The sequence below is a fragment of the Oryzias latipes genome, chromosome 18 (genome assembly GCF_053564925.1).
Source record: "Oryzias latipes strain Hd-rR chromosome 18, Olatipes_Hd-rR_3.1".
In the NCBI taxonomy this organism is placed as follows: Eukaryota; Metazoa; Chordata; class Actinopteri; order Beloniformes; family Adrianichthyidae; genus Oryzias; species Oryzias latipes.
Genome location: NC_136254.1, coordinates 26,781,185 through 26,803,920, shown reverse-complemented (window position 1 = coordinate 26,803,920; position 22,736 = coordinate 26,781,185). Strand labels below are relative to the sequence as shown.

The following is a 22,736-nucleotide window of genomic DNA, read 5'->3' as shown; positions in this document are numbered from 1 at the left end:
CGGTTTAGAATAGTCCAGTGTGTTTCCACCCAATGTTGGGGGAAGCAGGGGGAAGCCAACAACAATCGAAGTCATCCAGCAGCTCATTTTTTTTGGCTTGGGTTCTGGTACTTCGTGTTTGCAAAGCATTTGATGTTGTTTGAGAGAAGATTGCAGAGGGCGAAGAAGAATAGAGACGGTTTCTTGTTCTTGGTGCTTTCTTTTGTCGGGATGACCTTCAGCCAACCAATGCGTTTCAACAGTAGCTCCGCCCTCACCGGTCCTTTCCATTTTTCTATGGACCTATAACCAGCAGGGGCCCAAAAAGTGGGATGGTTTGGTTTTAATGGGACCATTTTATGATGAAACACTAAAAATAAAGGACTAGACCAGACTGCTCCTCTCAGTTGAAACTAGGAAGTAGTCCCATATATGTCAGTACTGGTAGTACCGTATACGTCAGCACCAGTACCAACCTGGGGTTGAGTTTCGGTATCCAATTGAACCCAATCAATGCTTTAGGGATTGCTAACATTTGGATTCTATCCGTTAATTTTGGAATTGGTGCTTCAAAAGGAAAAAAAGAAAATCTTAAACAAATCTTCTCTAAGGATGGGTACCAAAACTCAATGCCACGTAGGTAGTAACATTGGTAATTCCAGTACCATCTGACGGTCAGTTTCGCTACCCATCCCTAGAGAAAGCACTATTGGATGTTTGTTTTTTGAAGGGTTGGTGGGGGGTTACAACAGATGTGCTGATTATTGTTAGTTTGAAACGGAGCAAAAGACTTGTTACAAGAAATCTACAGCGTTGGTAATTACTGTCCACATTGGGGGTCGGGGTTAAAAAGGGGAAGGAAAACACATCAAACACAAGCTCTACTCCACATCCTCAACGGAAAGAAGCCGTTTCTTACCAGTGCCATTCAACAATAACACATCCATCATAAAAACGGTAGCTATAGAGTAGACAAGAGATGAAAAAATAAAAACAGAGCAGTAAATGTAAAATCAAAAGACAAGAAGTGAAACAAAAAGCAGTGAAGAAAGAGTGAGAGGAGATATAAGAAGACATTTACATCAAAACAAGGCCACATGATGATGAAACTGGAACGGTAGAAGGGACATCAAACTACAAAGAGGAACCGAATTGCAGAAGGATGAAACAAAAGCGGACGCCTCATTAAAGCAAGCTAAACTGGCTTAATGAGCTATCAGGATCATCAAACCAGTTCGGCTTGATAGATCATCTGGAAGAAAATCCTTTATTGGAAGTTATAACAGTTTCCAGATACCCTCCACACACACACACACACACACACACACACACACACACACTCCGATTACAGTCAATCGTTAAAATAAAAAACAGCAATATCCTCTCTTTTTATGATGAAGCAGCAGCACTTGTTGATAGCTTTCAGAGAATATGTGCAGCTGAGCAGTGGACGGCAATGGTCCAGCAAATTGTGTCTATATTTCCAAGTGCTGTGTTTGCAGTAATGCTTGTAAAAAACGCACCAGATGAATGAGGGCTGACGAAAGCCCAGCGGATAAATCCCACTTTCGGCCAGGATGTACACACCATGCTCATGTTTATTTATTTTTTTTTTTAACTCAAGTCAGTAAGACTCAGGGAAGTCAGCTGGTATATTTTTAATTACGTGAAACTGCGAACCCCAGTGTTCCAGAACTATGGACGTCAAACCAAAGCCGCAATTTCACCCTTTAACACCTGAGATGTTGCTGGTGATAGCTACCTGGATGGTGATAGGGTTATCTGCAATATAGCAGATATATCCGGTTGCTGGTGATTGCTAAATATTGCAAATATAATATGCAATATCGTAAATCTCCGACTATTTATGTGATCAATTAGCAGATTCTAACGTAAGTGTTGACGATTCTTTGCACTGATATGCAACACTACATAGAGCTGCGTATTAAATTTGAGTTTAGTGCAGAAAAATCAATGATTTTTATTTTATTTAATGAAACCTCTTTCAATTCTATGCAATCGCATTTATGTTGACATAACAAATAACAAGAAAGATTTACACCTTTTTTTGTTATTGCTCCATAAAATCAAGCTCTGAAGACAGCACTATCACATAAAAACACATCCTGTCATCTTGTTTTCCTTATTTCTGTATGTTTTAATCGGTTTCCTCTCGTGGCTCATGCATCGAATCTGGTTTTGTGTCACCGACTTGATTATGAATTACAGCGGCACAATGCTTTGCGAGCAAATCTCCCATATCTCTACTGCAAAGGTTACCGTTCTTATTAAGGCTGACGTATCGTCTTCCCTAAAAAAAAAAAAACTGTGTGACAGTGCAACAATGCACCATTACATTCTCAATGTAATTTGCTCAAACAGCAGCAGGAATTGGTTTAACAGTATTGCATAAAGAGCTTAGTTTCAGCTACAGGACACAAATGAACACTAATGGCATCAATAATTAAACTTTTTGTGAGACAATAGATGTTGTTGCTGGAAAATTAATACTTGGATTGTCATGAACTGTCTGCACGCCTGGCTTCTGCTCCTGCTGGTGTGACACAGAGCACAGTGTTAGCATAATGACTCACTCCCTGCTCATTTAAAGGTTATTTCACACTCCTTCTGTAAGGGTTGCTCTTTGTACTGGAAACATTCTGCATAACCAGTTGCGACTGGAAAAAGATGTCCTCAGCATGTGACGGTTTTTTGAAGATTGTCAGATTTTATTTTTTAAAAGAATCAAGAATCAGCTGTGTTTTCAGACGATTATTGGAGATGTAAACACTACCTGGTGTACTTTCACCTGGATGGTTCTTCAATAACTGGTGTACTTTCACTTGGATGGTTCTTCAATACCTGGTGTACTTTCACCTGGATGGTTCTTCGATACCTGGTGTACTTTCACCTGGATGGTTCTTCGATACCTGGTGTACTTAAACCTGGATGGTTGTTCAATACCTGGTGTACTTTCACCTGGATGGTTCTTCGATACCTGGTGTACTTTCACCTGGATGGTTCTTCAATACCTGGTGTACTTTCACCTGGATGGTTCTTCGATACCTGGTGTACTTTCACCTGGATGGTTCTTCGATACCTGGTGTACTTTCACCTGGATGGTTCTTCGATACCTGGTGTACTTAAACCTGGATGGTTGTTCAATACCTGGTATACTTTCACCTGGATGATTGTTCAATACCTGGTGAACTTTCACCTGGATGATCCTTGATGCTTAAAAACTGAAACTTTGGCTACAGTGTTGACCTTCTTTGAACGATCATCAATCTTGAATCATTTACGCATTAAACTAAACTTAAGTGGATTTGGAGAAAAATTGCTTTGTGCTGATATGCAACACTTTAGACAATTCCGTGTCAGAATCCATTGGGATCGCATTGATCACGTTAACAGTGGTAAAGTTATAGTAGCTCAAGAAAAAAAAAAGTGTTATTACGCCGTTGCCGGTGACAGCTCAGTTGTTAAAGGGTTACACATGAAGCATGGTGCTCAGACTTATCTGTTGGATAGTAAATGGTCATTTTTATTTATATTGCACTTTTCTACCTTCCTTAAAGGCCCAAAGTGTTTCACGGTCACAGTCCATTCACACACACATTCACACACAGATGGTGGCACAAACCTTCCACCAGAGGCAAAGTAGGGTTAAGTAGGGTTTAGTGTCTTGCCCAAGGACACTTCGACACATGGGTGTGCAAGGTGGCAATCGAACCTGCAATCTTACGATCATGGGTCGACCGCCCTACCGCTGCACCTTGCCTCTGGTGGTAGGTTGGCGCCAGTATTCGGCAGCGGAGCCGCCACCAGTGTGTGAATGTGTGTGTGACTGGGTGAATGGGTCTGTGACTGTAAAGAGCTTTGGGCCTTGTAGGTAGAAAAGCGCTATATAAGTATATATACGCCATTTACCATTCAATGCACGTTCAATCGCCACGTGTTTTGTCCAAAAAAGCTGAAAAACGGAATCAAAAACTCCACGCTGAGCTTTACATTCAGCTGCAAGAGGCGTCTTTCTTGGTGGAAGGCCCGTCACACTTTCTGATGCCGACATACCGTCACAAGCAAAGCTATTTCTGGGTGACTTTAATGGACATCTTTGTGATCTGAGTGCACTTACTTGATGTTGTCCAGGCAACCGGAGTCTGGTTTTAGAATGGCTGTGTGATGGAACATCTTGTAGAGAGCGATGCCCAAGAAGATCACATTGAGCTACGACAGAGAGAGAGACAAACAAAAAGAGCAGGCAGAGTGAGAGAAACAGACTTTCAGCTTGTAAGTTCCCTGTCTTGGTGCATTTTTAAATCACTTCTGTTCGTAGCGCGGAGCTGGAATCCGGCAGGGCGGATGGACTCGGATTCCTGCTTTGCTAAACAGAGCGCAAAATCCTGCAGACCCCTGCTGTGGCGAAATGGAAATGCAGATCTGAGAGGCCTTTCCTTTCCAACTTCCTTATCTACACCCATCCTGCTCACACAGATTGGAAGTAAGGGGCTAATGCCCGATGATATTGTCAGAAGTTATTGGATGACCCAGAGCCATAAACCGTCAATTATTTTTGATATTAGTCACCTTGAAGGGCATCATCCTGCTCCATAGTTCTGGTCATTTATAATTATTAAATCAAGGATTAGTACTTGTTATTCTTAACACACAAATCGATTTTGACAAGATAATATTACCCGTTGTCATAGTAATGCCTACCCCGCCTACACCGACCTGGTTCTTAACGCACTAACGCTGTGTCTGAATTCCTTCCCTACACACTATATAAACCATTCGCCATTTTGCAGCGCTAACTGAATCTACAATTCCAAAATAAAGTGCCCTAGAAATTTCCCAGAAGTCTCTGTGAACAACCAGTGTGCATCGATGCTCACTAGGTCGGCGAATATAGACCACAATGCATTGCATCTGAACAATGTTTGCCCAAACAAATATACTTAAATGTATTTTTTTTAATCAAACCATCAACGTTTTAATCTTCAGAACACAGTGGATTCATAAACAATCGTTGCAAAACGCTCATTTCAATTAGATTTTATCTTAGTAAAAATGATGACGTCATATTCGCAGTTTAAAAAAAAAAAGTAGTGAGCATGGTGTCGAAATTGCTTTTAACACCCAGGGCACTAGATAGTCATGCACTATGACGGTTTTTAGTGGTTAGTGTGACAAAAAGAACTATTCTTGGGTATTTTTCCACAAAACTTGCAGTCTGTGACACGGTTCTGTCTCTGATATCCTGCTGCTCTTTGCACTGCATGCACCTCCTTCATCATTAGTCCAGAAATTGCTTTGCTGTTCTCTCGCGACAGTTCAGCGGCTCAGAGAGAGAGAGACACACGTGTCCAGAGTCATATTTTTCTCATGCTGCAGTCTTTCTCTCATTTGCCCATTGTTAATTCCACACACAATGCGATGTCTGATCAGAGATCCCCTAAAAGTCTTCTTGGGATATTGACTCACCCCCACCTTGGTTCCTCGAGAAAAAACTTGTAGCGTTCATTAGTTCCTGGGCTACAGTGATCATCAAACCTCTCAATTATGTCAGCAATCTTCCATGCTTCCTGCGCCGATTCACCCATCAATGTTTCTAGAAGCTCTCTGCCACTTTCTCCAATCAGAAAGCAAAAGAGTTTAACTTTCATTTTTTCATCGTCGGCGGGATTAGTTCAGTCCACATAAAATATGAATTCATCTTTCCAGGTCTTCCAAATCCCTGAAAGGTGACCGGACTCAAAACAGAGCAGCTGGGGAGGTTTCAGACCTTCCATGGCTTCATGTAATCAATGCAGGCCTCAGATTTTCCCACGACTCCAGGCGCGCTGCAAAACTCCGTAGCTGGTTTTCAAAAAAAGTTCTCCGCCGCTGCCACCATGTTATATTCTGGTTTTCATTCAGGAAACGTAACATAGAATATTTATCTCTACCCAACAGGGCAGTACTTTCAATTAACTCAGGCAGGTTAAACTCTTACAGTTCAGCTTGTTGGTACCATAAGCATTCGGCCTGCTACAACCGTTCGGGGTCCTTTGAGTAGTGCTGACGTCACATTATGTGATTGACTGTCCGTTGGTCCGATGACGTGTCAGATAGTGATTGGTCTGGACAAATTACTATACTACCATAGAAGAAGATTATGCGGTCCGTTGTAAACAAACAGAGCTCCGACATGGAGGGACATTATCTTCTAAATGTGCTTTTATTATTGTTAATATTATTAAGTGCATTGCAGCAGAACGGACTGCGTTCCGAACTCTTTTCCGGACCGTACACTATAACAAAGCACCTTCCCTGTCTACGAGACTCCAGCTGCTCAGAGACATGGTTCACTTGTGTGGAGCAGCAGGTTCATTCTAACAGCCACGGATCTTTTTACAAAGTGGGTTGTGGCAAAATCTCTCTATAAACATTACAACGAATAATGTCAGACACAACTTATGAGGGAAAAGAACTTTATGTTACTAAAGGAAACGAGAAATGAAAATATGTAGAGCCCGAGCAGATCTCCACGCTACGTAGTTTGTCCAAGTGGGGCTACCGTAGTGTGACGTTCTCCTCAGTCGAAAGGACCCCGAACGGTTATTGCAGGCCGAATGGTTATGGTACCTACACCGCTCAGGTGCATGCTCTCATTCATACTGATTGCAACGTCCGACTGGAAACAAAAGCACACAACAATAGTTCCTATTGTCACAGTTAAGGACAATAGGAAAAATTCCGACACAGCCTAAATGTCATGTTAAATGATACAAAGGATCGTTTCAAGAGGGAAATTTCACCTTTTACCGCATGTTTTTGTCCAAATAACGAACCAAAAGTTTGTTTCAAAGTAACAAAATCCTCATCCTTGAGCGCTTTTATTACAAGAAATTTCCACCATTAACTCTGATGAACAAACCTTTTCTTTCATTATTCAATAATACATTTATTTATAAATGTAGGTTTCAAGTTTGTGTTGCTACCAAATGGTGAATGGGAACTTCTTCTTTGGTGTCCATGGTTACTTTTTTATTGGACCTCCTGCAGCCAATCAGAATGAATTGTTCATCAAAAACATGACAAAAAGATGCCTTCAGTTACCATTTAAGTCTGAATGCTGTTAATGTTCAAAAAGAAATAGAGCCACCCAAAAAAAATAAAAAATAGGTAGGAATATAGAAATGTTAACTCAATGAGACTTTCCCAAACATTTTATAATTAGGTCAGAAAAAAAAAGGTTTTAGTTGATTTAAAAAAAAAAAAACATTGAGACCCACTCTGGTTTGTCTCATTAATTTTTCTATTTCTCTGTATGCCAGTGATCACAAAAATAGAAAATGAGCTCATTCTAGTCACAGCATGGAAGTACATCCAGAGCGACTCTTCAAAAATTACACCAATTAGTCTAAAGTGTGGTACCTTGCTGCTGAATCCAGGTGACTCTTTGCTAATTTGAGAAATTAAAAAAAAAGAAAAAAAAAAAATATATATATATATATATATATATATATACAGGTTAAGCACAGGTGGATCAGTACAGGTTCTTGGAAGTGATGCTGGGATTCTCCGTGTGCGCGCATCCCTTTCGCATAATGAATCGGTTATTTGCACCCGCAGCCGATTGCGCGGCCACGAGGAGGAGATGTGTGTGTGTGTGTGTGTGTGTGTGTGGGGGGGGGGGGGGGTAGTGGGGTACGAGTTGGAACAAAATCAATCATAATCGCGGCGCAGGTTGCTCCAACACTGCATACTGAGCAGAGTTCACTCTTTCTGCTCTTCCCCCACTCCTACCCCCTCTTGAAAATGGTCTCAGCCGGCGACTGCGGCGGGGGTGACAAACTGTGATATGTTCTCTGCACCCCTCATTCGTTTTCCTGGACTGATCTGTGCCCTGCGGAGGCGTATATGCTCACCAGGGCAGAGAAAAGAGGGAGAAAGGAGCTCGGAAAAAAGGATCTCCGTGGACCATTTAAGCGCCGACCCGCAGGCTAAGTAGGGTTAATGAGCGGGGGAGGGGGTGGGGGCAAGGTGGTGGTGGTGGTGCACGCTTACCATAATTATCAAGGTTGCTGGTCCTATGAAACTCCAGATGAAGTAGGTGTCCAGGCGGAGCCAGCAACTGCATGAGAGAGCGACAGAGGTGAAGGGTGGTAAATGTTAGTTGAGACAGATTTCGGGGGGCAGCTTCACACTCCCGCTCAGACGGCATCCATCAAGCGGGAGGCTGGAGTGACGCAGAGGAATAGGCGCTTTTCAAAACACAGCATCCTGAAGTGGCTTCAAGAGTTACGACCATTGGGGTGAATTTAAAGGGAGGAGGGCGTGTTCCGCTGCATCACTGGCAGCCATCAGGGTGGAGTTTCACAGTGGAATCCAGTACTGACATTCACCGACATTCAATCAGAAAGAAAAAAAAACACAAAAAAAACATCCACAAACTGAAAGAAATGGTAGACAGTGACATGTTATATGCTGCTCCGTCTTTTACCCTTTAAACAGCCGCTACGTACATTTTCCACAAATCTCTAAGACGCAATTCGTACGTGTTTTTTGCGTTCGTCATTTGCCGATGTGCGCAGATGTCTGTCAAGGTTTCATCAGAGAGGTCTTTACATGAATTTGGTTTTAAGTTGTTAAAAATATTGGATAATTGCGCAGTTTAGTTTTTACGCTACTGTTGCGTAAATTTTAAGCAATTGCAATTACGCAAATTTGTGGCTTTCCACGACCGATCCGACTTTTCACGCATATACCACCGATGTGTAACTTTCATATCGCGTACACGGTGCACATATCACTTTCAAATTAAGTAATTGCCGCACAAATGAACAACCACGCACGGTTCCTGTTTTACGTTGGTTTAGATGTTTTTTGCTTTTATGTTTTTTGTTGTTTGTACTTTTTTCTTGATTTTAACAGGGTTCATTTGGAAAGTTTTCATGTGAAAGATTACGACTTTTCTTATTTTTTTTATCAGCTTAAAGCTGATTTTCTCTACTTTAAGGATTCACTGGAATCATATGAATCGTGTAAACGGTCAAAGAGTTACAGTAGTTAAAGAACATCAACCATGGAGCTAGCGCCTAGGTGTTGCGGATGATAATTTACGATTTATTCAATTAGTTCTCAATTGAATCCAAACTGGATCACTTCAAAGTAGTCGCATTAACCTTGACCCCGATGGACTCGGACATACTTTCCCACACCCTTACCCATGATCACGCTAAAGGGGGGCCGACACAGTCACGCCAATAATGAAATCAGGTGACCTCCTGACCTTCCCACTTCATATCAAAACAATACCGAAAGAACAGAAGGAAAACCGAATATGGAGCAGAGGAAACGGGGGCACTCAAAGGTGACGCTGCTCAATTTGAAATGACATAAAAAAGAAGGGAAAAAAAATGTGATTCATGACCTGGTGGTTGAATTATTAATCTTTTAATCTCCGCTAGACGCCTCCATTTTTGGCTGCTGGAAAATTACAGTTCCTCGCTGCCGCCGTGTCATTCCCGTTGACAGAAAAAGGAAGCGGTGGAGAATTACGCTGGAATTCAGAAGCCCTTTGAGGCAAAGGGACAGCAGATATCCAACGCCTGTTGTTCGTCAAAACAGGTTTTAGCACAATAGAAGTACAATTGGAAATCTTATTGCGTCGCCACGATGATTGCCATTGTTTACATCAATAGATCCTTAATTAATTGAAAGAACTCGGCTGCCACTTTCTGCTTCTTTTTTCTTCTGGCCTCCAAACAACTCAGAGAGTACTTTGAAATGAGATAAAACACTGTATAGAAAGTGACATAGAAAATAGGGGAAAAAAAGCTCCTTTGCTATTATTGGGACTTGATATGTCTTTTATGGTTTGGCATCAATAGATGAGACAACACAAGAAGGAAAAGAAGACAAAAAAAAAACAACTTATGGACACATAAAGCAGTGAGAACTCACCCAAAATAAAAAAGAGAAAACTGAAAAACATGCACGGATCTGTGGCAGTTCATGAAAGCACGCGCTCCGATCGTTGCTGTCATAAATTATGCTCAGGGTTCTATTGTTCGCGTTTGCCGTCTCTGTCTTTAGATCATAGTGTGATTTAAAGACTCGGTAAGCGGCAGGAGCTGTCATTTTCTCTCGGCTTTATCCCGGCTCCCTCTTCTCCGCTCCAGTCGGGTCTTGACGGCGTGTGCCTTTTTTCTATTTTTTTTTTTATCTTACTTTCTGGTAAGCAACTTTTCTCAAACATAAAACCAAGCATTAAAAACTGCAAACGTGGGCCCGCCTCAACACAAGTCACGCTCCTGCAAACAGCCCGCGCTCAGCATTTTGGCGTTCGAGTCAACAAACTGAGCAGACACAGACGGTCATCTTAGCCACAGAAGCTTTTTTTTTTTCAAATCTCCAACAACAGACAGCGTTTTCTGGCTGAGTCATATTAAAATGGGGACCAGTAAATAAGTAAGGCAGTTTCAGATATTTGGGCAAAAACTGTGATTTAAAGTTTTAGGTTTTGCATAAAATTGGCAAATACGGGGGTTGACCTGAATCAGTTGGGTTGTCCGGGCCCCTGGAAGATCGTAAAGAGAGGTGGCCGCATCTTAAGGTTGTCTAACAGTTCCATTAAGGCTCGTACGGCCACCCTAAGGGACGTCATAAATATAGAAAGTACGATTGTCATGCGTGTGGTATAGCAATGTATTTGTAAGGATAACGTAAGTTTTACTTATGATGTACAGATCATGTACGGTAACTTTAGGCAACCCTCAAGGCATTAATAAGTTGTGAGTCCTGGTCCTTTACTGGCTGCGCACAAGTACAGCAGACATAGAGTGTACACGTAAGTTGTGAGTACCATAGGACGCTCAAACAAACTGGTCTAATTGTCTAACTTACTAATTTCTGACGGTCAGGCGGCATGTAAGCACCTCATCACATGGACGGCACTAACGGGCTCTGTGCACAATTTGTAGGGTTTGGTGGTTTGAGCCCTTTGCATGTTGTATTAGTGTTACCTATGACCTGTTGGCCACATATACCTGTATAAAAAAGAGTCTACAATCTTGACCATTTATGTGGGCCACCAATGTACCTTATACAGGTTTTTGCGTGCAGATAGCCCATATCCACCCATAAGAACAGTTATGACTTAGCGTTATACCTGAGCTCTTATGTGTAACCAGAAGAAACTCTGTAAAATGTTGACTTATTACTGTACAGCAGTAATAAACCGCAGTAATAAACAATGAACAGTTCGGCAAAAGGTCAAAATCTATATTGCAACCAATTGCACAAGCTGTAATTTAACTGTGATACAATTTGAATGTCTGACAAAAGACTTTTTTTTCATTAATGTAGTTGTATATTTGCTGTTTTACAACAAAGTACAACCTTACAAATGTCTGATTAAAGCCTGAAGGAAAACTAGTTTAGCCTGATGCAGTTCACCAAGTGACCACAAGGGGGTGGTTGCAACCTTATCTCTTGTTATTCAGCTTTCGGCATATCTCTTCGGCATTTCACTGATTCACACAGGTGGTTTGGCAGAGATTTTGTCCCTCCAGGCACAACCCTGTATTTGATCTGGATTGGGGACCCAGACTTGTGCCCCCTTGTGGCTTCATATTTTGCCAGTAGTAAGAGAACTGACACTGGATGAAAGTTATCTCGGGATCTGGGAATCCTGTCTTCCCATGTGCCAGTTCTACACACAGCCATCCAGCCGCTAAGTAAGCTAACCTGTATTCACTTCAAAGGGAAAACCTACCAACAGACTATTTTAGGAACTTTTTTGGTTTTTTTGTTGTTGTTAGTTTTACATTTATCACCTCCTTATAGATGTGAACTGTTTTACAGCTCAACTTTTTATCCACTACTTGTTCACTGAATTACACAAATGGGGGTGTGGTATTTTATCAGCAAGCGTCATCATCTCTAGAGCGTCTTTATTGTTTTCTAAAACCTCCCAGGCTTGTGTGTCCTTCATTTTCTTTTCTACAGTCCTGTAACATCGTATCCTCTCAAAATAGAGACGAACAAAGAGCCCAAGACCTTTAACCCTTGTGCTATCTTGTGGGATCAAAATGACCCCACCCTTACATTGACTTGTTATCCCTACAAAAGATGGATGGAAAGGTGGAGAGGATTTCATGTAATCCATGGACACCAGTGAAGATCACTAATCATTGAAAAAAAAAGGTTCAGCGCACTGTCTGGTGGGTCTAGATGACCCAACTCCCAATGGTAAAGTGCCTAGGATAGCACAAGGGTTAAAGGAGTTCTATTGGGGAAAATAAATCATTTGACCCCACCTTTTGTAAGTTATTTTTTACAATAAAAGGGCAAACCAGGAAAATCATTTTATTAATACATCTATTGTGAATTGTTGGCTACAACATCAGCTTCCACCTAACGTTTAAGCTAATCAGATATGTTACTTCAAAACTCGAGAAGACACATGGGTTATGTCTTTGTTTTGCTGATAACTCAGGTGCTAGTATGAAGGACACGTTCAGACCGATCAGGTCGCAGTTTCCCCTTTGATCTGTCACATGACAAAGCTCCCAAGGCCAGCCGGACCATTGTGTTTTGACTCACTTCATCTATTGTTGTCACTTGCATTTTACATGCAACCTGTTGGGTCTCACCCTCTCAAGTTGCCCCACTCGTGATCATATTGCCATGCCGCCGAGAATCAATTAGCAGCGGGACTATAAGTCGCACTCAAACCAACACAACCTTTTGCTATTCACCATGTGTCACGCCTTCTCCCTTCCCTCATCCTTCAATGGCAGAGTATAATTGTTCCACTGGTGGCAGGCTTTAATTATTCACATGATGCCAAGGCTCAGGCAGTGGCAGCTATCACCTCATCCATCACCAAGAACTATTGCACTGCCAACCTACAAATGCACTGTCAAAGGCGCCCTATGTGTGTGTTGCATGCATGATAAACATCTCGGCAGCAAACTGCTGATGCTGGTCTTCATTATTTTCAGATGGGCTGGAGATTAACACAGAGCAGTGGAGAGTGATCCTCTGCTTGGCATCGTGCTGCTTTTATGGACTGCAGAGTATTTCAGAGGGAAGAAGAAGAAAGAGCTGGGGAAGAATGTGGCGAGTATCTTCAAAAATAAACCTTCTTTGTGTTTGTCTCCTTTTTTGCGTCTCTTTGTTCGTCCTCCTCATCTCCACTCTTCAAATTTCTCTCTTTCCATTTAGTCATTTGAGTCATTTAAAATGCTGAGGACATTAATGATAATGGCCAGACATTAATCCAGGAACGCTGTCGACTCATTTCTCTGCTGTCTAAACATTGTCAGTCCAGCGGTGGGGGAGTGTATGCATGAAGTAATTGTGGTGCATCATTAGAGCGGATGGTAAGTAATACTTACCGAAGCAACAACTAGGGGATAATTAAGTTAAGCAATTATATTATAAAAGTTCTTCTTATGCCACGTATTTGTGCACATAAATGGATTTCGGGCTTCCGTGTTCAGAATTCGTTCACGCGTATTTTAAGATGGGCTGTACGTACAAAACACGTGTCTGTTGAACATGTGTTGAAGTCAAACCAGTTCAACTTTGACCAATTGGGGACTTGAATTTGGTTGTGTAGTTTGTATAGCGTCCTTTTTAAGTCACAAAACTGCCAACCCTTTGAATATTAATCGTGGAGGAGAAATTAATAATTAGGGTTTGTGCCCGGACGAAATTCTTTGACACTTTCATATTTCGGAATAGAGCGGTGGAAAAAAAACGCCTGGAGCAAGATTTGCGACATTTTGCACCAAACCTCTTCCTACCGTGTCTGGTAGTGAGAGTTAACACCATTTCACAAAAGTGCGTTACAGAACCCTTGAATGCGCATCAATGCCGTGTCACACAGCCACGACCTGCATTTTACATATACTGCATGGACAAAAATTGGTCGTACGTGAAAAAAGAGAGAAAAGTTGTAATCTTTACCTACAGTTTTTCTCAAAAATTTCACGAATGAACGACGTTAATATCTTTACCAGAATTTGTGCGTCAATTGTGTAATTTGGACGCCGTATCACGATATAAAGTTTATACATCGCTGGTACATGTCTGAAAAGTCTGCTAGACATACGTGGTAATGGTCGTGGAAAGCCACAAATGTGTGTATGCATGTTGCAAAAATCACATACAATTACGTGTGATTTATGTAATAGTTGCACATAAACTACTTAAGATACGCATTTCTATACTGCGTAATTCTCAATCAACCACCAAATTTTGAACAGCTCAAAACATCATACATGATACACATAGTTTCCTACTTAGAAAATGCGTAAAATTTTCGTAGTGGCTGTGTGACACGACCTTCAAATGCCTAGCATGAGGCTTAAGATAAATACCCCGAATTTCCCCCAAAACATTGTCAAAAACATGTCAAAGACAAAAAGAAAAATGTCTTTATGTTAACTTAGGAAGCAAAAATTGCACGTATTATAATATGCATAGCCAAAAGTATCAAAAGACAAAATGCTTTTTCTATTACTCTAGAGCTATTACTCTATTCCTATAGGTTTTCACTATTTACAGTAAAGAATTAGTGTAAATACCAAAGAAATTCTCCTGTGCATTTGTTGTAAAAGAGGAGGCAGCTCCTCACGTACTCACACTTGATCTGTGCCGTAGCTGCGGTAGTCCACTGCGGCTGAAACGGCCACAATGAGAGCCGGAACTCCATAGCCCACCATGTAGAAGTACCGCCGGCGTGAGTGCTCGCTCTCAAACACCTCCACCAGCATGATGTAGAGCTGCACCCCCTCAAGGAACATCCACGTGAATGCTGCCAGGAAGAAGAAGTGGAGCAGGGCGGCAAAGACAGCACAGGCGATCTGGGAATGGTTTTAAAGAGAATGGGATGCACAACGGGAATGAAAAGCAGATACATTTTAGTTTCGTCTACATGTTTAGAGAATTTACTTGTTAAAGGTAAAAGGACATGTTCCCAACGAGATGAGTCATACAAGTGACTCAAAATATTTCCAACCCCTATATCTACGTCTCAAACAATTAGCATTGCTTAATTGTGTTTTTGCTAAAGCAGTTGGATGTTTGCCCGTTGTGACTGGCATAGGAAATGCTGCAGCAACTGAGCCCATGTGGTCTTGTTTGCTAATAATTGGCATGGATGAAAGATGGCTACGAACAAGTGAAATGTCTCCAAGAAGCCTTTAGGATGAGGCTAAGCTACCTATTAAAGGCCCTGTCACACAGCTATTACGTACATGTTGCACATTTTCCACATATGATATATCAGTCTTTCATGATAGATACGTAGAATGCAAAATTCCTAAGTGTTTCTTGCATTTATCAATGTGCGCAGGTGTCTGTTGAATGTGTCTTTATGTGAATTCGGTTTTTAGCAGTTCAACATTTTTGGTTGTTTGAGAATGACGCAGTCTATACACAATTATTATGTAAATGTTACGCAGTTGTGCGTGATTTTTATGAGACACAAATTTGTGGCTTTCCACAACCATTCCATGTATGCCTAAAGGGCTTTTCAAATATGTATCGCCGATGTTTAGCTTTTATATTACATATATGCTGCACATATGACGTTTAAATATCATATTTGACACAAAAATCACCTATGACTTACTTAAAACAGCGGTTCATGGTTTATGTTCTAAGTTCATTAACGTGTTCTTTGTACGGTTTATTCGTACTTCTTTCGTGGTTTTATCGTGGTTCATTTGTGAAACATTATGTAAAAATTTCACATAAGGACCACAACTTTTCTCACTTTCTTCAAGTATATCCAAGTATGAAGAAATTTCATTAGCGCAATATGCGCAAAATGTACAAATTGGCTTACCAAAATATGGTTTAACAAGTAAAACACAATACAAGAAAACACAAGATATATTTTCAATTGAAAATATCGCCTAATTTGTCTCTAAAAACTGATCTACATGAATGTATAAAAGCACTGGTGGAGGATGGTCCTAAAATGGTGAAAGATCAAAGCCCTTCTTTGAACGTACCACAAAAGTAGTTTTTTCTTAAGGACGTGAAAATTAAAGAGGACATTCAAAAAGAAAGATGAGGCTGAACATATGATGGGTTCATCCTATGCCACCAGCTGTGATTCTCTATGTGTAGGATAATAGGATATTGATGTGAATATATGAAGAAAAAAAATTGCACAAAGGCTATTAGCTGCCATGTGAATTCCACTGTCTGGCTCTGTAATGCAAAGCTAATTGGATAGTGGGCTTCATCAAAAATGGCAGGTCTGCCAGAAGCTGCAGGTGGATAAAAGCCCTCCTCTGGCCTGTATATGTGTAATGACTACACATTTATCTGCTGTAGAGTGTAGCTTATGCACAGTTGAAGATGGCTCTGTTGTGCCAGAATGCCTCCATCTGCTGCCACAGCTGAGCTCAGGGATTGAAATTGCCTCAAAACTGAAGTTATTATCCAAGAAAAAGGGGTTTGGTATATTCAACAGCTTAATCCAGATTAGTCTGAAGTGGTTGGAAATTGAAAAATGGCAACAGAAGGTGGTCGCAGGGTGAAAGTCTGAATCCACGTGGGTGAGTATGTTCAATATACTTGTGATCTGAATATGACAATGTAACGGAGGGTTGGCAGATGTTGCTGTGTGAGTTTGGGAGCAAACATCCGAGTTTGCTCCAGTGTAACCACGGGATGAGGAATTTGTTAAAGGAAAACCCATGGCTGCTTTTCTTTCTGTTTGCTTTTTCGCTGAACCAAACGCAACATAAAGAGTACGGGGCTACTGACACACAGCGGGAGGCTCCACTCACAGCACAGTGGGACACCAAAGTTCGCAGGGTTTCCCAAAATATTTCAGGATGCGAAGTGAAAACGCCAGACAGTCTTAAAAGAAATCACCAACCAATATTTAAAACGCGTCTTTTCCAGTAAGACAATTTATCGTATTTTCCGCCTTATAAGACACACTTAAAAGCCCTGTTGTTGTTTTGTTTATTTATTTATTTTCAAAAATAACAGTGCATCTTATAATCTGAATAAATGTGGATCAATTCTGGCTGTGCTTACTGATGTAGAAGCTGCCAAAATGTTTGGTTTGATGAAACTGTAAGTACGCTAACGTGGCTAACGTGTAGGAGTTTCCGACTGTTTTTTTTAACGTGTTACTAACACGTTTGGGAGTGAGCATAGTCACTGTAACATTTGCAACTAAAAGAATGTTGCGAAAAACGTTAGGAGTAACAAGTATTGTGAACATGCTAACTCTGCTAACACAACGTATAGCTGCGTTGGACTATGCTTATTTATGTGACACGTATAAGGTTGTAAGTTGGCCTCACATTAACGTTTGTTTTAATGGTATCATCAGCATGTATTTTACATGCAACAAGATTGGGAGTTACAGGTACTGTGAATACTCTGACATGGCTAACGTGGGTTAGCGTGCAGCCGTTTCGGACTGTGTTTTTTCTTTTATGTGTGACTAACAAATTTGGGAGTTACCACAGTCACTAACATTTGTTTGACTGGTATCAGCCTTTTTTTTTCCACGTTGCAAAAAAGGCTGGGAGTTACAAGTATTGTGAATATGCTAATTTTCTCTAACGCGGCTAACATTTAGCGTTACTGTGATCGCTGTTGTCAAAATCTGTCTGACTGACTGACTTGTTTCACTGAATGCGCCATTTCGTTCCGTGTGTCTTATTTATGACAAAATGTTAAAAATAAACCATTTATTAATAGTACACCTTATAATCTAGTGCAGAAAGTACGGTAAGTTCTTAAGCTGAAAATAATTAAAAGTTTTGAATTTAAAAAATTCAAAACATCTTTTACAGAGATTTTGCCTTTAAGAAAACCAACATTTTATATGTTGTTTTGACAGAATAACACATCTAAGACCTTGTTGTGTTTAGTTATAAACAAAAAAATTGGTGAAAAATGTGTAAACAGGTTGAAACCCTGTTAAGTGATGCTAAAGTCAAAAGCTAACACAAGCATGTTAGCTTAACAAACAGTATATTTTCTTTTTACATTTTTAGTTTCCAGAAACAAATAGCAATTACTGGTTAAGTAAAAACCCAACTCATAAATGTTATAAGAACCACTGTTGCTTTTGTTTTACCTGGCTTTTGGCCCTTTTGCACTTTAAAGATTAGCATGTTTTGTGCTAACTGCTAAAAGCTTTAGGGCTGCAAGTTGTAAAATATAAAGGGGAGCTGGAGTAAATAAAAAAAAACATAGTTGGTTAGTCACTAAGAGTAGGGCTTTACGTAAAATGCTGTAATTATTATTATTATTATTTTAATTCACATAAGATTTTGCACAAAGCTAAGGCAAACAGTTTAGAGTCATTGTTGATGACGATAGCCTGTTTGTTCATGCATTTGCAAGTAAAGGTTAAAAAAAAAGGCTAACTGTTTTGGTATTAGCATTGGGACCCTAGTGTTGGAATGCTAGAGAATTAGAATATATATTTATTTTAAAGATTTTTCCTTGGCGATGGTGTTCATCAGCTTCTACCCACAAGGACAAAATCTTACCGGCTGGTCTCCCCGATTGATCCCCACCAGAAACAGCGACTCAGCAATGAAGAGACTGATGCACAGGTTCTTGTGGATGGTGTTGCGATCACTCTGGAGGCCACGGAAGAAGCAGAAGGTGAAGAGGCTGATGAGGAGACACACCAGGGACAGGAGGATGCCAACCCAAGTGATGACATCCAGGAGCATGTCGTGAACAGGGTCCATATTCTGCAACAAAAACAAGGCGAGAGCTCAACACAGGAAAACTCCAAATGGAAAGTTTTATGTTTTTCGAAATTGTTTTTATAGTAATTGCACCATGAAGCAAAAACATACAAGCACAGAGGGAACAAGCAAAACTGAAAACAATCCTAAAGCATTTATTCTTACTGGTGTTTTCTGACACCCACCGAGCCACAGGTGGCAGATATGAATCATAAATTTGTCAGTGCAAATCAATTTAAAATGCCCCCCTCTCTGTTGTTTTATTTTGGTCAGGAAGCAAAGTGAAACAAAGTGAGCAGCCCAAAGGGCCACAGGTGTCTAAGACCAGCACAACAGGAATTCAATCAGACCGTAACACGGGCAATATACTTTTCAGATCGTATTTTGCCGCCACCGCTAGTTTCTGGCATTGAAAAAAAGCCTTTTTCTGACAATAAATGTGTGGCCATGAGGGAGAGATATGAATCAACACTTACTCCACTTTGGTTTTGAATGGGAATCAGTGCAATAAAGCCAGATCAGATCCTCATAGGAAGGTGAAGAAAAGATAAACCCGATACATCTAGAATATAAAGATCGACTTATTCGGAAATGGACACAACACAACCATAAGCAAATGAACTTTAAAAAGAGAAACGAAAAGTTTCTAAAATAAACACAAGATATGTGTCTTAATCGATCTAAATCTGCCTTATTTGATTTATTCCGTCATTACAACCCTTAGCAAAAGAAGCACACTTGAAGCTTATTTGATGAAGTTTACTTGAGCCAACTATAGATTGTGTACGTGTAGTATAGGAAGTTTACTAACTTAACGCTTCTTCAAATGAAATTGGAACATTTTAGGTTCACAATTGCTAGTATATAAAAAATACACTTCAAGTATACCCCTCACTGGACGTGTGATGCACGCTTAAGGACAAGTTAAACGCTCATTCTGGAACTTGCTTATAGGATACAGTGTTCACACTGGACTGTTGCTGCCCAATACCAGCGCATGTACCTATAGTTAGAAGAGGCTTGGTGCTAAATGTCCAAGTGCTGCAAATATCTCAAATCTTGCTACAGCTTTTTCTTTCATAGTATTCCAATAATCAACTAACTTGATGTCACATAACTCTGGCAAGGCACAAATGGCAATTATTAATTTCTCCCTCCTCATGATAACCTTTCAAATGTTTAGCACGTTTAGTGTTTTGAAAAGGTCCTTACCCATACAATCCTATCAAATCTGAGTCCCTGATTGGTCAAAGTTTAACTTGTAACACGCGTTCAATGGCTGCCCGTTTTGTACATAGAGCCCATAAAACAGACTTAAAAACTCGCATAGTGATGCGCGAATGCAAGAGTTTTGATTGCGGCAGTCCAGAACAATTGACCGTAAAAAGGAACTGGACTTAGTGACCCCTCCCCCTTCGCATTCCAAACAGGAAGTACCTGCTGGCTCCAAGAAGCCAACATTCCATAGACTTATGAAGAATTTTTGTTACTCAGTCTATTTGTCAGAATAACGTTTGATTGACAAATTCTCCCAAACTGCTTTCAGTGGAAGCGGTGTGGACTTCAATCAAGCTTAGTCACAATTGGCGAAAGTTGTTGCGTTAGAAAAGTTAACTCAGACCAACTCGGACCGATTAACGTCGACTGGCTCCATACGGTGGTGCCTTTAGCGCAGAAACATTGCAACAGAGCTGGCTTTATTTCGCTGAAGGTAAGCTATTTTCTACAAGGTTGTCGTCCCATCTGGCTCTGTCCATCTCTATATAAGGTCATAGTTTACGTTTATGTCAATTTACAAAGACTTTTTATTGGAAGATGTTTCAGCTGTTTAATTTTTATGTGCGTTTCTGAGCCTGGTGTGAACGTAGCATAAACAAAAGAGAATGGGGTTGGCAAAAAATAAATCAAAAGAAAGGACTAACACGTGTAATACAGAAGGAAGCACTTTTTCAAATCACATTTTTTGACAGCAGTCAGCAGTATTTTAGTGGGATAAACCTTAAGGAGAAGAAATGCTCAAAAGCCCTGTTTTGTGGCAGCTCTGCGAACGCAAACAAAGTAAGGAACAGATGCTGATCATTAACAGGCTCTGGTACAATAACAACCGCAGTGCTCCTTGAGTCTGGGGAGAGCGCTCTTTTGATTTTGCTGCCTGATGAGCCGTTGTGTATACGTTGGAGGTGGATTGGGGGGGGGGGCTGGCAATATGTTGTAAAGGAGCAGCCATTTGTGTGTGTGTGTAATGACTCTGATTTTAGCTCCATATTTTAGAGGTGTGTCTGTGTAGTAGGTAGCAACAGATGCCGGCGTTCGTGCCTTCGCGCTCTGCTGTGTTCGATGCATGTGACACGTTAATCTGTTCTCTGTCCACTGTAGGAGAGAGCCGTCCATGAATCATGCTGTGGAGCATTGTGATAGCAGCCCAAGTTCTCTCGGGTTGTGTCCACGGGCTCAATCCATCACCATCTCACCTTCGATTGGTGAGAGGCCAGGTCAGAGAAAGATACAGCAGGAGAAAGCGAGAGGCGCAGGTACTGAAACAAAGGGAGAAAGCCAAAGAGTGTATTTACACCTAGGTGATGGATATACCGCAGAGTGATTTCTTTTCTTCTCAAAAGGTGGATGATGGCTGAGATGTCACCAGCTGCAAAGTCTCTGCTGGAAAGGCTCCTTTTTTAGAGGGCTTTGCTCAGGCAGGAAAGCAAATGATGGGATCTCCAGAGCTTCTGCACCTAACTTCACACCGATAGGTCTCCATGATGGGAATTCGCCTAAGGGTCCCTACAGTGGGCTGATGCAATTTACTCACTTTGTCTCAAAGGCAGCCTAGTCACACAGCATCCACGCTATGCTCCGGGATGAGGCTCATTCGTCTCAAACACTTTGTATTTCACTCCAGATTGATGGCTGATGTGATCGCCTTTGGCGTTGATGTGTTGGAACACGCTGCAAAATAAGAAGTTCCCACAAAAATCTGTGTGCAGTGATCATTCGGGCCAATTCCTTTAAAGTAGAAAGACATTTTCCTTTAATACCCATTGAATGTGTTGGCCCAGACACATGGTTTTTGGAGTCCTTGGAAGAATACTGGAAAAGACACAGCGGTATGCATCAGATGAGATGATGTTTACTAGCTAAAATATGTCCTATGAATAGCTTTCAAATTAAGATCAGAGTCTAGATGAGATGTCCCTTTTGGCTGGCAAAATGTACAAATTTGTATAGATGCTAGCTCATACTACCTTGGTTATTGAAATAAACTATCTGATAGTTTTCCTGCAGTTGTTGTAGTGTCAGAACGGTAAGTAAATGGACAACTGAGAAACAGTCCAGTCCTCGGCGAGTGGATAATAGAGATTTCTTTAAAGCTGTGACGCAGATTGGGATTTTCATCTCTCCTGAAGGTGGCAGTGGAGATGAGGATTGTAAATTGTACTGAATACTGGAAGAGTTTGTAATGCAAACAGGAAGTGGGAAGTTCATTTGAGTTGTAATTTCACAGGGCTCGAGTATAAACAGGAAACAGCAGCAGAAATGCAAAGTAGAGTATTGATAATGGAGATGCTAGTGAAGAAAAATGTTTGACTCATGATGACTTTGTCAAGGACCAAAGCTTGTTCAAGCAAGAAAGGGATTTACAGGAGCTATGTTAAGGACGGGAAAAGTTTGGCAATAGAAAGACCCTCGATGATTAGGTTTGATTGAGTAACGGGGGTGCTGGTTGAGGGTGGGAAAAGTTCGGCAACAGGAAAATTCATGACAACTTGGTTAAAGGCAAAAGCTCAGATAAGAATGGAAACTAAGTCAAGCAATGGTGTTGCTCACAGTCGCAGGGTCGATAGCAGGTACAGTCTGCCAACGGGAAGACTAACAATCACTTGGCTGAGTAAGCGCGGGGGGGGGGGGGGGGGGGTGTTGACAGGAGCTTGGTTGAGGACTGGAAAAGTCCATCTATGGGGAGACTCACGATGACTTTGTAGAAGACAATGGCTCAGTCGAAACTTGGTCAAG

At 41.0% G+C, this 22,736-nt stretch overlaps 1 protein-coding gene across 22 annotated transcripts in view; it reads right to left on the bottom strand.

Annotated features, from left to right (window-relative positions):
• LOC101165348 (adhesion G protein-coupled receptor L3) overlaps nucleotides 1–22,736 on the bottom strand; it is a 315,230-nt gene that overhangs the window by 23,777 nt on the left and 268,717 nt on the right. For all 22 annotated transcript variants that reach the window (XM_023948942.2, XM_078936168.1, XM_078936171.1 and 19 more), the window contains 4 exons: nucleotides 18,519–18,728; nucleotides 14,626–14,846; nucleotides 8,035–8,101; nucleotides 4,118–4,209 (listed from right to left, as the gene is read on the bottom strand). In XM_023948942.2, the coding sequence (XP_023804710.1) occupies nucleotides 4,118–4,209; nucleotides 8,035–8,101; nucleotides 14,626–14,846; nucleotides 18,519–18,728 (590 nt within the window). The remainder of the gene's footprint in view (nucleotides 1–4,117; nucleotides 4,210–8,034; nucleotides 8,102–14,625; nucleotides 14,847–18,518; nucleotides 18,729–22,736) is intronic.